This window comes from Ruditapes philippinarum, unplaced genomic scaffold (assembly GCF_026571515.1).
Source record: "Ruditapes philippinarum isolate M1 unplaced genomic scaffold, ASM2657151v2 ctg523_1_1_1_1, whole genome shotgun sequence".
Taxonomy (NCBI): Eukaryota; Metazoa; Mollusca; class Bivalvia; order Venerida; family Veneridae; genus Ruditapes; species Ruditapes philippinarum.
The window spans coordinates 209,506-225,544 of NW_026864622.1; the positions used below are offsets into that span (position 1 = coordinate 209,506).

At 31.8% G+C, this 16,039-nt stretch overlaps 1 protein-coding gene across 1 annotated transcript; it reads left to right on the forward strand.

Annotated features, from left to right (window-relative positions):
- Positions 1-11,209: 11,209 nt before the first annotated feature.
- LOC132726287 (E3 SUMO-protein ligase ZBED1-like) lies at positions 11,210-14,659 on the forward strand. Its single transcript, XM_060711592.1, has 4 exons — positions 11,210-11,429; positions 12,080-12,335; positions 12,822-12,973; positions 13,371-14,659. Exons 1-4 carry the CDS (start codon positions 11,210-11,212, stop codon positions 14,657-14,659), a joined length of 1,917 nt encoding a protein of 638 aa, XP_060567575.1.
- The last annotated feature ends 1,380 nt before the right edge of the window (positions 14,660-16,039 follow it).

Genomic DNA, 16,039 nt, shown 5'->3' on the forward strand with positions numbered 1-16,039 from the left:
AAAATGCAGTTACTTTACTTACAAAGACCGAAAACATAAAGATTTAAATTCTTGCATTCTTAAAATGATATAGTGTGCAAAAGATTATGAATATATTTACTCAGAATAAACTTTAAATTCGGGTTTTGTAACCTTTTTCCCTTTTGGGTCATTTTGTATAATTAAACTTCTTATTCTGAAAAAACAGACTAGCAGATGATCAGAAATTATGCACATTATTTGTAGTCAAAACGTACACTAAATGGTACATAAATCTCTAAAGAAATCTCTGTTCAGTATTATCACGACACACTCAGACGCAATATGATCCTATAGAGACTTACTTTCTTTCTTCAATTTATATGTGTGAGGAAAATTAGCTATTGGAAAACATATAAAGTGTATCGATATTTAACAAGAATATTTATATCCAAAACATGCAGTAATTTCTGAGATCAAGCAAAGGAATTGTCACCAATTGTCTTATTTATTGTAGATTTGTAAGGCCTATAAGAATTTAGATGGAATGTAATTCATTCATTATTTAACTTTGGAATTGAATCTCCTACTCTTCTAACCTGCTAGTGTTTCTTTCTGTATAATGGGACATCTTGATCTCCTGAGACAGAAAGGTTTGACATTCTTATGACTTAACCACTGTCGTTAGAAATTTAACAAAATATACCTTTTAATAATGTAGAAAGTAATTTAACTAATCAACACTATCAGATTTGTATCTTTTTAACGGTTGTATAACATCTCATTCGACAAACTCAGTAATGTCGTAAAGGTTAGTATTCAATTTGGCATAATATTGGCACATTGGTAGATTAAATTAAACTAACTTTTGCTTTTTTTCATTTATTAATCCATGTTGTTTTATTTATTTTTTATTTCCAAAAGGACCATAATGCATATTGATGTTAGAATTATTCAATGGACACAAATTTTATAATTTTTATAGGAACAGAAAAGCAATAAAATTGCAATACTTGATTAGAAATTATTTTCTTTGGATTGTTTATCTGAAATATGTTCAGTATTTTGTTGTTTTTTCATTGGTTTTGACGATGACATCAGGCTTGCTTTTCACCAAGACAACATAAAAATATCCGACTGAATATTCTTCAAAAAGTTATATGCATATCCAAATGAAATTCTGTAACAAAGTTTAATATATTGCGATGTAAAGGTCATGAAGGTCTATTTAAAGGTATGTTGTTTTATATATAAGTCTTTCTCCTACTTCACATCAGGAAATTATACATGTATTTAACAACACTTCCCGCTACCTAGATGATATTCCTAACATGAATAATCCTTATTTCGATCAATTGGTTTCTAAAATATATCCCAGTGAACTTAAATTGAACTAGAAATGTGTCCATAGGACACGGATGCCCCCACACGCCACTGTTCTGTCAATCTTATGACTCTAGGTCAAATATTTTTGGACTACATGTGCCACAAGTTGAAAACTAAAAAAATCCACAAAGGTCCATAATTCTGTTAAATGTGGTCCATGCAAAAATTCCTTCCTTTACTACCATCTACACATTAAGGTTGTTCATCCCTGGAAGTTTATGCAAAATCTGCCATCCGGTTTAAGAGGAGTTGCGTTCACAAAATTTCTTCATAGTATATAGTGAAAAAATCAACAAAGGGCCATAATTCTGTTAAATTTGGTCGCAGCAAAAGTTACTTCCTTTACTACCATCTACACATTAAGGTTGTTCATCCCTGAAAGTTTAAGCAAAAACTGCCATCCGGTTTAAGAGGAGTTGCGTTCACAAAATTTCTACATAATATATAGTGAAAAAATCAAAAAAGGGCCATAATTCTGTTAAATTTGGTCGCAGCAAAAGTTCCTCCCTTTACTACCATCTACACATTAAGGTTGTTCATCCCTGGAAGTTTAAGCAAAATCTGCCATCCGGTTTAAGAGGAGTTGTGTTCACAAAATTTCTACATAGTATATAGTGAAACAATCAACAAAGGGCCATAATTCTGTTAAATTTGGTCGCAGCAAAAATTCCTTCCTTTACTGCCATCTATCTACACATTAAGGTTGTTAATCCCTGGAAGTTTAAGCAAAATCTGCCATCCGGCTTAAGAGGAGTTGCGTTCACAAGATTTCGGGACGTACGGACAGACGTACGGACGGACACTCGGACGAACAAGTGCAACGCTATATGCTCCCACTCTGTAGGGGCATAATAAAACTAACTCTTCAGACGTTATTGCTTCTTTTTTTTAGATTTTAACATTTCTATCATTGACTGTGGTATAGTAACTAAAATCTACGAAAAAAGAGATGATTTTGATTTGAATATTGTTAACTATCCACATTTAGATCGAGATGTTCCTGATGATATATCATATGGGGTGTATATTTCTCAATTAATTAGATTTGCTAGGGCGTGCAGTCGTGTTGATGCTTTTAATGAACCCAATTTATTTATTACTAACAAACTTCTTAAACAAGGTTATCGCTATCATAAATTGCGTAAATATTTTACAAAGTTTTACCATTGTAATTCAGACTTAGTTTCAAAATTTAATTGAATTTAAAAACTCTTTTACGACAGGGTATTAGCAAACCTGACTTCTATGGAGATATGTTTTACAAACTTCGTAGGATCATGGGTCATAGTAACTTTTCTGCCGTCTTCACGAAAATTATCAAACGGTTTATTAAAAGAGGTTATGACCCAATTATTTTAAGGCATACCGCATGCTTGGTGTTCAACCCTTTTACAGTTGGAAGCTACGCCTTCAACTTTTAATTACATCTGACGGACTAAAAATGCGAGACTCTATGTCACATCATCCTAAAAAAACAACAGATGTCTTCACTTTCACTTCATATATACAAAGAAACAATTTCACAAAATTATAGCATGTGTACAGTGCTTAAACACGTTATATATTTTTAACTGAATATGTCTGTAAAACATTAACATTATCTAGCAGTATCTCAATCATCATTGAGTATCAAAGAAATATTGTATGTTAAACTTCCTTTTTTCAAAAGTGTGTAGTAGCCTTTATAAGATTTAGGTATTTAATGGGTAAATATATTGTTCTTAGTTCTGAATAAAAACCACAACAAAGTAAAAATAAATCTCATCTTCTGTTATATTCTTAAAATAGTTTGTGTATTATCTGTTTTCCCTCTACATCTTTTTATGCCAAACCTCAATTTCAGGATCATGTGACCCTATTCTAACATTTGAATATATATTTTTTAATTTTCTAATGTCTAAGTAATATTCATATGAGAAATATTTCCTTGAAAATACTATAAAATGATAATTTTACATTAGAGGTTACAGATGACCGTATATCTTTTTATCCTTTTACAAATTGCAGTTTGTGATATAACTGATTGGTTTTCTCATACATATCCAAAAACATATTTTTGTAAAATGTTTCTTTAACATGAACCCCAATTATCATGTTCCTGTATATCATTATTAAACATCACTTAATAAGATTTTCTTACTAGTCTATATTTTGGTATTTTAATAATTTTCAACCAATCCTTAATACACCTCGTAATTGATACTATATACAAAGGATAACTCCCACAGTCGCCTAATACAGCTTCATCGGATGCATTTTGTTTACAACACAGAAAGCGTTTGCATGCATAATATTGTACCCATTCTAGCTCTTGAAATTTACCCATGTTCCAAATTTCAGCCCCATGTAGTAATTGAGGACATATTTTATCTAACAGTTTAAAAATTCTTTTCTGTTCATAGCAAGTTGTCTTGTAAATGTTAAAATAGAGAAAAAAAGAATCCCTAAAGAAAGTCCAACACAACAAAATTGAAAATGTTGCAGGCTCAAACAGAAAAGCTGTCTGATTTTGTCATCTAATAATGGAGCATCGCTTTATCTTCAATAATTAAACTCTACATACATTTTGTTATTATTTGAGCAAAAGATGAATCATCTGCACTCTTTCGCTCACTCACTCACTCACTCACTCAACTCATAATTAAATATATAAAACTGCATATACTACTAAATTAAAGAGAGGAGAAAAAACGATAATCTGGTGACTCTTAGAGAAGAAACAGTATAAAAAGTGACACAGTAAGTACGAGTACTTAATTTAATATCCATATATCTTTAAACGTCCGTTGTATTGAAAAATATAATATATTAACCTTTCTAGAGGCAGATTTATTTTAATAATGATGACATATGATGAATTATGTCGATTTCTTAATATTCCCGTTTATCTGCATTAGATGGATCTCCCATTCCCTGATTTTATATTCTTGTGCTTTGAGTAAACATTAGCAGACTACGTCAAAGCAAATGTGTAATTTTCACTAGTTTATCATGAATTTCTTTACATATCTCATCTACTGCAAATTTTGAAAATAATCACTAGCTAGCAACCAGTTTTAAAACAGAATACGTTGTTTCATACCGACAATGGTTTATGTTAACGTTAAGAGCATGTCATACACAATAAGTATTTCCCGTAGAATTGTCCCGAAACCAGACACATACGTCATCAGTAATTTCATTGCAATTATATCTTGTGTCAATTCTTGTGTCAATTCATCCCCAGGAAATTACATAACTGTCCTTACTTCCTATAATATAATTATTATACGAATGAAATAAGTCAACGTTTTCAATAAGAGTTTCATGGCAGTGCGCATGATAAAAAGATAAAGTAAGAAAGGATCCATTATGAATCCTTGTATACATTAGTTTGTTGACCTCAAAAATTACTAGGTCGCTGAAAACTATTTGCACGGGTTTGGAACCACATATGTATCCCAAGCATGAGCATCGGTAAATAGTATATGTGAATTTTCGCTGCTCCAGATGTGAAGCTTAACACCAGATGTGACTGTGACTGTGAAAATGGGTAATTTTCAACTTTTTAAACAGTTGTTAGAAACTTCACTTACAATTGAATGCGTTCTTTGGTTACAGGGAATATTCACGAATTAGTGAAATAAAAATGGAAACTTGTTTCAATCAGCAGGACATTTGCAACAAGGAAAGTATGTATTACGTGGTCGCGCAATTCATCTACGTCTTCGCAAATATATGTCTATTGTTTCCTAAAATACATACATATAAAGCGCAATTGTAATGGCTGCAACTCCTATACAATATGTTACATGTTTGGTTCCATAATGCTTGCTACTGTTATCCTGAGGTGTTAGAAAAGTTATATGCATTATTGGAACTAGAATAGTGTTCATCCAAATGAAGATTTGTATTATTGTAACTTTTATAGCTTACATAAGATTATGATGATAAAATGTTCAAAGATATCCACATAATATTTAAACACGTGCGATCAATTCGGGTAGCTTTTTATTACAGAGTGCTATCCATATTTGTTTGTCTTTCATCGACAGTAAGTATTGGCCATATGCATTAAAATAATGCTTTACAAAATTCAAATACAGTTTATAATTGTCTCTATAATAACATTCCTGGCTCACAAGAAAGAATTATTTCTGATAAGGCTATTTTTAATGATCAATATCATTACAAACCGTCCGACAAATAAGAACAGAGACAAACGTGCTAACGAAGATGTAGCAGCCAATTTATGTGTATACTGTTAACAGAATATTGGAAAATCTTACCATTCCAGCTCCATTAGTCACTGGTTGTTTTGTTTTTGTTGTTGTTTGTTTGTTGTTGTTGTTGTTTTTCTGGTTGGTTTTGTGTGTGGGGGAGGGGGTACATTTTATTTTTAGCCGGGTTTTTTTTAATTAAAATTTAACTGTATATATGGAAAATCAAATAATTATCTTCTTGAAATGTTATATATAATAACTTCAAACAATTTGCCCCTGACTTATGTGGGTTCAAAACCCACAAGGGACTTTAGAACAGAACAGAACAGAACATATCTTTATTAACTCAAGTTACATACAATACAACACATGAGTATACATAACAGTAGTGAATATTTGTTAATTTAACACATGACATGGTTTTATTCAATAAATTTCTACACAGTTCAAAAATATTTTTAAGATATTTGTAAGAGGAAAATTAATTATTATCATTATCATGGGAGAATGAGAGATGAAAAAAGAAAAGAAAAACAACAAACAAACAGCTACCGCCTGAAGGGGGGTAGATACACACGCGCAAAAAAAGTATTCGTGTCTCGATGCCAGTTTGAAACGGACTATAGAAATGCGAAGGTGGTAAATAATACGTCATTGTTTACATACGGGCACTGTTGCGAGGTCCCGTTAAAAAAGTTTGTGCACAAATTAGGTCAATCAATACACAAAATGGAAGTTATTATTGAATGATAGTGTACAGTTAAAATTCTACTGTACATAGTATTGAAAGTTCAATAATAATTAAATTAACGATGGATGTTGAGGGTGAACAAAAATATATTGTTATTCAATGGGATTTTAATCGAAGCAGGAATGGATTTACTTAGCACGTGGTTTAAGGTGAGAAAGTTCATTTTCTGAGTAGGCCTACATTTTGCAAAGAAAGCAGTAGTTCAAATCTTGGCTTGATTGCATGTATTCCAATGATAAAACGACTTAGGAAAACAAAAACAAACAAATAAGAAATTAGACATTGGCATACTGTACATATACTGATATACATGTATAAATATTAAAATGTATACAGATTGTGAACAGAACTGGTGTGCATGCATTATATCTGTACATTGGACTCTTCTATCATGTTTATATATTTAATAAATGCTCAAACATGGATGAAGCACAAATTTGAAAGATTCTAACAAAAAGAAATTTGTTATATCTACTTATTTTACCATTTATTTATTTATTCTGTACCTTACAGGAATGTACTCAGTATCTAAGTTATTTTTTATTTATTTATCTATTTTACCTTTTTTAAATCTACTTATTTATTTGTTTATATATTTGTTATTTTTAAATGTAATTTTAATTTACTTAATTTCATTTAAAAGTATTCTTATAAATTTACATGTTCTTTGCAGCATATTTATGGAGGTATTTGTCAATAATTCTTTGAATTTTAGCATGTTTGGTCTTCTATAGTAATACTGTTTGATTAAGTTTTTCCTGTTTTGCTCAAAGAACGGGCATTTTAACAAATAATGATATTCATCGCCTATGTCATTTAGGCCACAGTGCAAGCACTTTCTGTCTGGTAAATCTATTCCATTCCATCTTCCAGTTTCTATAGGGAAATGATGGTTGCCTGTCCTAAATTTTATTAAGGTAATGAAGTCTTGTTTGTTAAGTTTAAGTTCTTCAGTAAATCATTCGAAGAACATCTCGAAAGAATAGATCTGATATTCAGTCGACTAAAAGAATGCGCTTTAAAACTGGCTGCAGAGAAATGTTTTTTCTTCAAGAACAGAATAAATTTTCTAGGACATGTTGTTAGTGATGATGGAATTGAAACTGATCCAGATAAAATAGACAAAATAAAAAATTGGCCAACACCTAAGACACCTGATGAACTTCATTCGTTCTTATCATTCGCTGGATATTATAGACGTTTCATCAAGGATTTCAGCAAAATTACTAGACCACTTTCTGAATTAATTCCACATCCAACTGGCAAGAAAAGATCAAAGAAAATAGTAAAAGAATGGACATGGACAGAAAAAGAGCAAACTATCTTTGAAGAATTGAAAGTCAAGTTAACAAAACCTCCTATATTGGCATATCCAGACTTTAGCAAACCCTTTGAACTACACACAGATGCTTCGACTCTTGGGCTTGGCGCGGTCCTTTATCAAGAACAGGACAACTACAAACGTGTGATCGCTTATGCAAGCAGAGCTTTGTCGAAATCTGAAAGAAATTATTCAGCATACAAATTGGAATTTTTATGTTTGAAATGGGCAGTCACCGAAAAGTTTTCAGACTATTTGACAAATAATCACTTCATTGTTCTTACTGACAATAATCCTCTCACATATGTCCTAACCTCAGCCAAACTTGACGCAACAGGACAGAGATGGGCAGCTGCATTAGGTGAATTTGACTTTGACATATACTATAGAGCTGGAATTAAAAATACAGATGCAGATGCAATGAGTCGCTATCCTCACATTGAAACAACAGATGAAGATATGGCAAAGATGGAAGACAATGTAGTGAAAGCTGTTTGTAGCACAATCACAACTCCGTATTTAGAAACTTTACCAACAATGAACATAAATATTATAGAGGCAACAGAAAATACAGGTCAACCTATGGCTCAACTTGAAATGAGAGATATTAGAAGAAAACAGAGAGAAGATCCAGTCATAGATAAGTGGAGAAAAGCTGTAATTGATCAACAAATACCTGACAAATGTTATTCCAAAGAAGATCTTGCATTAAAAAGAAATTTCAAACATCTTAAACAAAAAAGGGGAATATTATTTAGAGAAACTGAACAAAATGACAGACAAGTAGAACAATTGGTAGTTCCTGAATTCTACAAAGAAGATATTTTAAAGGGACTTCACAATGATGTTGGTCATCCCGGAAAAGAAAGAACTTTAAGACTTGTCAGGGAAAGATTCTTTTGGCCTGGAATGGCATCAGATGTAGACCAGTGGGTGGCAAAATGTGATAGATGTCTTAGAAGGAAGACAAATACAAATTCAAGAGCACCATTAATAAACGTGCATACCACATATCCGTTAGAACTTGTCTGTTTTGACTTTTTGTCTTTGGAAACATCTAAAGGAGGTTTTGGTAATGTACTTGTGGTAACTGATCATTTTACCAAATTCGCAATGGCAATACCTACCAAGAACCAGACAGCAAAGACTACTGCAGACGCTTTCTATAACAATTTTATTATACACTATGGTATACCTACAAGACTACACTCTGACCAGGGAGCCAATTTTGAATCTGAACTAATCAAAGAACTTTGTATTCTGACCAACATGAAAAAATCCCATACATCTGTGTATCACCCACAATCCAATTCTGGTCCGGAAAGATTCAACCGAACATTACTTGATATGCTAGGGACCTTAGAAAATTCGCAAAAATCAGATTGGAAAAAGTATATAAACTCCTTGGTATTTGCATATAACTGCACACCACATGAGTCAACTGGAATATCACCATATGAGTTATTATTTGGAAGAAGTCCTAGACTACCAATTGACACAATGTTTGAAAATGCCAGAGAACAGACGACTTCAAATAAGAATGCAAAAGAATACATAGATGATTTAAAAGAGAGAATTGAACGGACAAGACAAATAGTACAACAACACACTGATAAAGCTAAGAACAAACAAAAGAAACAATATGATAAGAAGATAAGAGGTGCAAAAATAGAAATAGGAGATAAAGTGTTAGTTAAGATATTGGCTCATGGTGAAGGAAAGCATAAGTTATCTGACAAATTTGAAGAACCAGTATATAAAGTAATAGATCAACCAAGACAAGACATACCTGTTTTTCAAGTTAAATCTCCAGATGGTACAGTTAAGACCTTACACAGAAATCATTTACATCCAGTGAACTACTTGGATGATGAGGAAGATATTGAAGAGAGTATTGAAATTATTAGTGAAGATAAAGAAAAAGAAGAAAGAATGGATGCATCCAAAAGAGAAAGTGACGTCACGAGCGAAGAATCTGAAGATGATGACAATGGATATTATCTTATCCCAGAGACAAGAGTGTATGGGGACGCCCATAAATCCATAGTCAACATATCAGAAGAGAAAGTTGAAGAAGCGAACAGTATTATAGTTGAAAAGGATAGAAGAAATGGAGATACAGACCTTCAAGTAGTATCTGTAGAAATAGCAAAAACCTTAAAAATAGCACTTGGTTACATATACTGATATAATCTGTATGCAATTTTGTTTTGTTTTCCCGTAATTAGTCTATTCCAGAAACCTATCATTCTGTATTTTATTGTTATTTCCAAAGGATATCTACCAGACTCTGCGTAAAGCATATACAATGGGGTACTTTTTCTAAGATGTAGAATTTTACGTATAAATTCAGTATGAATTTTTTCGAGTAAGTTACAGTTTTCATATCCCCAAATTTCACATGAATAGGTTAAAATTGGTAATACTGGTCAAAAAGTTTGAAAATTAGGTCTATTGGGAGGTTAAGGTTATAAATTCTTTTGTAAAGGAAATGAAGTGCTTTCTTGGCTTGCTGTGCTAGATGTTTTCTTGTATGTAAAAAGCTTCCTGATTTAGCAAAAAGTGTTCCCAGGTATTTGTAGTTATTTACTATTTCTAAACTTGAATTGCCTATTTTAAAAGTGAAGTTGATATTTCTATTTCCAAATACTATTACTTTTGTTTTGTCAATGTTTATATTCAATTTCCAATGTTCACAATATTCAACAAAGTCATTTATACATTCCTGGAGTTGTTTTGCATTATCAGACAGTATAACAGTGTCATCTGCATAGAGAAGGATTAAGATTTTTAAAAGATTCTCAAAGTTAAGATCATTTTCAAGAGTTATTCCGGAATTCCCTTTTTCTAAGAGGTAGTTTTCTAAATCATTTAGAAAAAGTGAAAATAAAACAGGTGAAAGATTCTCGCCTTGGCGTACTCCACAGTTACATGCAAAAAAAGGAGATTGTTCTCCATTTTGAGAAACACAAGATTTAATACTGGAGTACATATTTTTAATAACGCAAAAAATTTTTCCATTTATATTGTTTTCAAGTAATTTTTTCCACAGACCAACTCTCCATACTGAATCGAAAGCCTTAGAAAAATCAACAAATAAGCAGAAAAGTTTCTTTTTTGACTTTTTTAGAATTTCAGATAAACAATTAAGGCTAAATATGTGATCTAAAGTAGAATAATTTTTCCGGAAACCAGCTTGGTTTTCATTTAGAATATTGTTTGATTCTAAGAATGAGTTAAGTCTAATATTTAAAACACTAGTAAAAAGTTTGCTAACACAGCTTAGTAAGGTTATTGGCCTGTAGTTCACAGGTGACTTTGAATCTCCTTTATTTTTGTAAATTGGGATTATTATGCCCTCTGTCCATTTAGAGGGTATTAAACCAGTATCTAAGATAAGATTAAAGAGGCTGGCATATATAGGTAATAATTTATAGGGATTAAACGATGATCGAGTATAATCGAAAATTGATCGTTTAAGGGCGAGGTCGGCGACAATCGAATGCGAAATTTTATAATCGATTGTCGGTAGTTTTTTTTCTTGCTGTTACTTAAGCGGCTCACAAGGGAGATCACTGTATCGGGAAAAAAATGGCGTCGGACTCGCAGCATGCAATAGAAAACTTATCGCAAGAAAACCTAACAAAAAATATGGAACATGAGGACCAGGTCTTGTTCAATTACCCAACGCGATCCATTGTGTGGAAGTATTTTGGATTCACGAAAAAGGGGCTTGGACCAGCAATAAAAGCGAACTTGAACATGAACACAGCCATCTGTAAACTTTGCAAAAAATCGTACGCTAATAAAGGTAAAATGTTGCGTAAATTAAGTGCAAAGCTATATTTAAATATTGTATTCTTTTAACTATAAAAGGTCAATAATGACCATTTTTGGACCAGAACCCTCGGGTATGCAAACTTTGCATACTTTGAAGAAAAGGGGGAATTTTGACTGTCAACAAAAATACACGTATTATTATAAATATGCGGTCTCACTAAAAAGCGTCATATTCTAAATTGCAAAAAGCAAATTTCAATACGATATTGTTAAGCATCTGTTAATGCCAATTTACCTGAGCTTACAAAAAATTCTTTAGACTGGAATTTGTTTAAGATTAGAAAATGTAAAATTGTGGGCTTTTATAACTACTATTTATAACTCAATCATAATTAAAGGATGTTGGTGTATTTTCTGGTTTGAAATTATGAATAGTGGGTTATTTACGAAAACTGGTCTTCAATCCCACAGGCTTAGGGTATTGATTTAATTCATTTTAAATTCTTAAGTCAACTTTGTATTTTGTATCTTTTTTTTTTAGTAGAATATGAATCCATACATGCAGCCACTGATTGTTTAATCATACCTCCAGCCATACATTATTATGAAGAACTTCAGATGTTTTTAAGTTAAAATAAAATGTACTTATATTTCAAATTTAATTTCTTTCTCTATTTTCAGGAAATACAACAAATTTGCTATTCCATATTGATCACGACCATAAAAGGACTGCTTCTGGGGATGAAAATAATAACATTAAAAAAGCACCCACCCAGCCAACAATTCAGGCTCTGATTGCCAACCCTGGTCGTCTTACACAGAAGAGTAGAACCAACTTAGACGATGCATTATTAAAGTTAATTGTAGGAAAAGCCCTTCCAATCAGCCTTGTGAAAAATCCACACTTCATTGAATTTACCAAATTACTAGACCCAAGGTAACTTTATCTAATAGCAATTTTTAAAAATTAATTGCAGAACAATTTATACTTACAAGTTATTCAATTTAATTTACAAATGAGCATTTAAATGAAATACAGTGGGCCTGAATGAGATTCACTTTTGAGGTTTTGAATAAAATGGAAAACAGAAATGATGTAACTAGTTTTTGTTATATAGAAATTAGTGGAAATGCAAGATACCTTTTTGCAAATTGAAAGCTTAAGTTGTTAATCAATGATCATTAATTATTAGGTAGTAATTAAATTGGATTTCTCATGTACTTCTACTTTGCAAGGTCTGGCTATTTTCAACTGCTGTTACCAATTCACAGAATGTGAAGGCTGTAAATTTAATTTAACAAAAATATCCTGTTTTATTTTCAAGGTACAAGTTACCGTCTCAGCAAGATGTTGTGAATTCTTTAAACACGAAGAAAGACCAGATGCGTTCAACCCTTAAGCTTGACCTTGGATCTGTATCAGATGTAGCCATAACACACGACGGCTGGACAAGAGCTATTCAGCTGTAACAGCACACTTTATTGATGATAAGTGGAATCTAAAATCAGCCGTGCTGCAGACTAAGAAGGTGGAAGGTTCACACACTTCAGAGAAAATAGCTGAAGGTTTAAAAGGTAGTATTTCTTCTAATTCTTTATAAATCACCTTCATTTTGTATTGACTGAATATTGCAGCTGCCATGAAGCCTATGATATTATTTTTCATTTACTCTCCTGTTACAAGTTAAAAAGTGCAATAAAAACATTTAATTTCCCAAGAAAATGGATAAATATTTTTGTCCAAAATTGAAAGAAGGGCAAGTCCATTTTAAATATTTACTTGTTGAGTATAATAATGCTTAAAAGTTTGTAGTCTGATAATTTAATTTCCTTTAAGTTTGAATATAACTATACAATTAAGGTTATTCAATTATAAAAAAAACTGAATGAAAAACAAAAAAGTCTTGAATTTTGAATTAGAAATTTTCTGAATGTATTAACTGAGGGAGGTTATTTGATTATTTTTTTGTAGAAGTACAGACGGAGTGGAAACTACCAACATCACTTACATTAGTAACTGATAATGCTGCTAACGAACGAAAGGCTGCTGAACTCCTTGGATGGACACGATTCGGGTGCTACGGTCACCGTATTAACTTAGTGGTCAAACATGCTCTTGAGGTAACTGAGTTGAACAAGATTTTGGGTAAATCAAGACGACTTGTAACATTTTTTCATCAATCAACAAGCGCCACTGATGCTTTAATTGAAAAACAAAAGTTAGTGTTTTCAAACACACCAGGTTTGATTGGACATAAACTGATAACTGACGTTCCTACACGTTGGAATAGTACACTGGCAATGCTTGGCAGATTGGCAGAACAACTTCCTGCTATAATGAGTATTATCTTTGATACAAATTGTCTAAACAAAACTGCAATAAGCACTGTAAAAACCTACTGTCTAACATCTGAAGAACATTCTGTGGTGCAGGAACTCATTTCTGTTTTAAAATCCTTTGAAACCGCAACAACAATTTTGTGCGCAGAATCTAGTCCTACTATGCATAAAGTGCTTCCTTGTATGGTAAAAATCAAAAAGAAGTTAGAAGATGTTGAGAGTAATCCCTTAACATCTCCTGTTGTTAAGAAAGTTATTTTGAAAATGAAAGAGGAACTGTTAAAAAGGACTCAGGTGGAGGATGTACCCCTCCTGGCAGCTCTATTAAATCCAGATACCAAGAATCTCAATTTCTTGACAGCGGAGGAACAAGTGTCTGCCCGTCAGTTGCTAATGGACACTGCGTTAAATTTAAAGGTTGATAATGCTGCCCTTCCAAATGTTAAAGTAAAACAAGAAGAGGCTGTTAGTGCCAATTTACCTGACTTACCAGTGTTACCTGACATAGACCTAGAGTCTGACCAGAATGTTAAATTTGAATGTGAAAAGGAGGGTCCTAGTGAAAAGAAAATGAAATTAACTGATATGGATGAGTGGTTCGACGATGTATGCTTCATAGGAGAGTCGCAACAACCCCTTCAGAACTTAATAGAGTTGGAGGTTCATAGATATTTTTCACACAATCAACCACAGAGTTCAAAGCAGCAGACGCTTCTGCAGTGGTGGCAAGCTAATCATTATTTCTATCCACAACTTGCAACTTTAGCCAAAAAGTACTTGGCAGTTCCAGCATCATCAGTACCAAGTGAGAGGGTGTTCAGCTTAGCTGGTATTGTTGTTGACAAGAAACGATCTAGATTAAAGCCAGATTTGGTTGATACGTTAATTTTTATGAAGATGAACATAGAAACATACTGGTGACCATAGTGTTAAAATCAGTTAATAGCTGTCATTAACTTGACAACAAAACATTAAAGTTTTAAGTTTTAACTAGTTTAAAGTTTCAGTTAATGTGTTAATGTTAAATACTTATGAACTTCCAACTTTAGCAAGTTTTGAACAGTGTAATGCATTACCTTTGTTAGATGTAATATGCTCAAATTTAATGTATGAAATATAAATAATTGCTGCACAGTCTCTTTGTTAACATAAACAAGTTTTGAGAATACTTAAGAATAAGGTAGAAACTGTAGATATAATTTATTTGACATATACATCTTTGTATATAGTCATAATACAATACATGTAAAACATAAAATTAATCATAAAACATGTGTAAAAAATGAGGGTGGTAGGGTATCATTTTTGAGAAGAAACAATCATTTTGATGAAAATTATTTGCTTGGTAACTAGTGGTAACAATTATAAATGTTGATATTATTTGTTTCTTAGCAAAATACTTCAGTAAATGAGTGTATTTTTGCACTATATATAAAATATTAATACAGTAATATATAATAGAAAATTTAATATTATAAATAAAACTCTTCTTTATTAAACCATGTTGTTTTGTTATTGTAAATGGTTTCGATTATATAATCGATGATTGATCGAAAAGGGCTGACCGATTATTACCGATGATCGATTATGATTTTTGTCCGATTATGAAACCCTAATAATTTATGACTTGTAGATTTGATATACTCATTTAAGATATTGTCAGTACCAACTGATTTTCCATTTTTCAGGGACTTGATGCATTTCTTAATTTCTTCTATCGTTATTTCTGAATTTAGAATATCATTATTATCTTGTATATTAATTCTGCTGAATATTTCATTTTCATCAAGGTCATGTTCATCACTATTACTTGCCTGTCTAAAATGTTCATACATGGAATCTAGAGATGGGAGATCTACATTTTTTTTAATATTTACTCTGTTAAGATATTTCCAATAATCCTTTGGGTTTTTACTTTGCATTTTTCTTAGTTTTGATTCATTATCTTTATTGTGCTTGGTCAAATATTTATTCATAATTCTTTTATAGTTTTTACACTTAGCTTTTAATAAAGTTTGTTTTTCACCAGTAGGATATTTGTTATACCTTTTTCTAGCTTTATTATATTGTTTTCTAGCTTTTTTGCAGTCAGTACCAAACCAGGGCTTATTTTTTTTAGTATTTATATTTACATTGCTTTTATACTTTTTATTTTGTGGAAATGTCACTTGCGCACTTGTTATAAAAATATTATTTAGTAGTTCAGTTATATTATTTATTTGTATTTGGTTAACAGGTTGTGTTTTACACTCCTCAATATTGGTCAACAAAGTATTTATTACCTCATCTGGTATGTTAGTG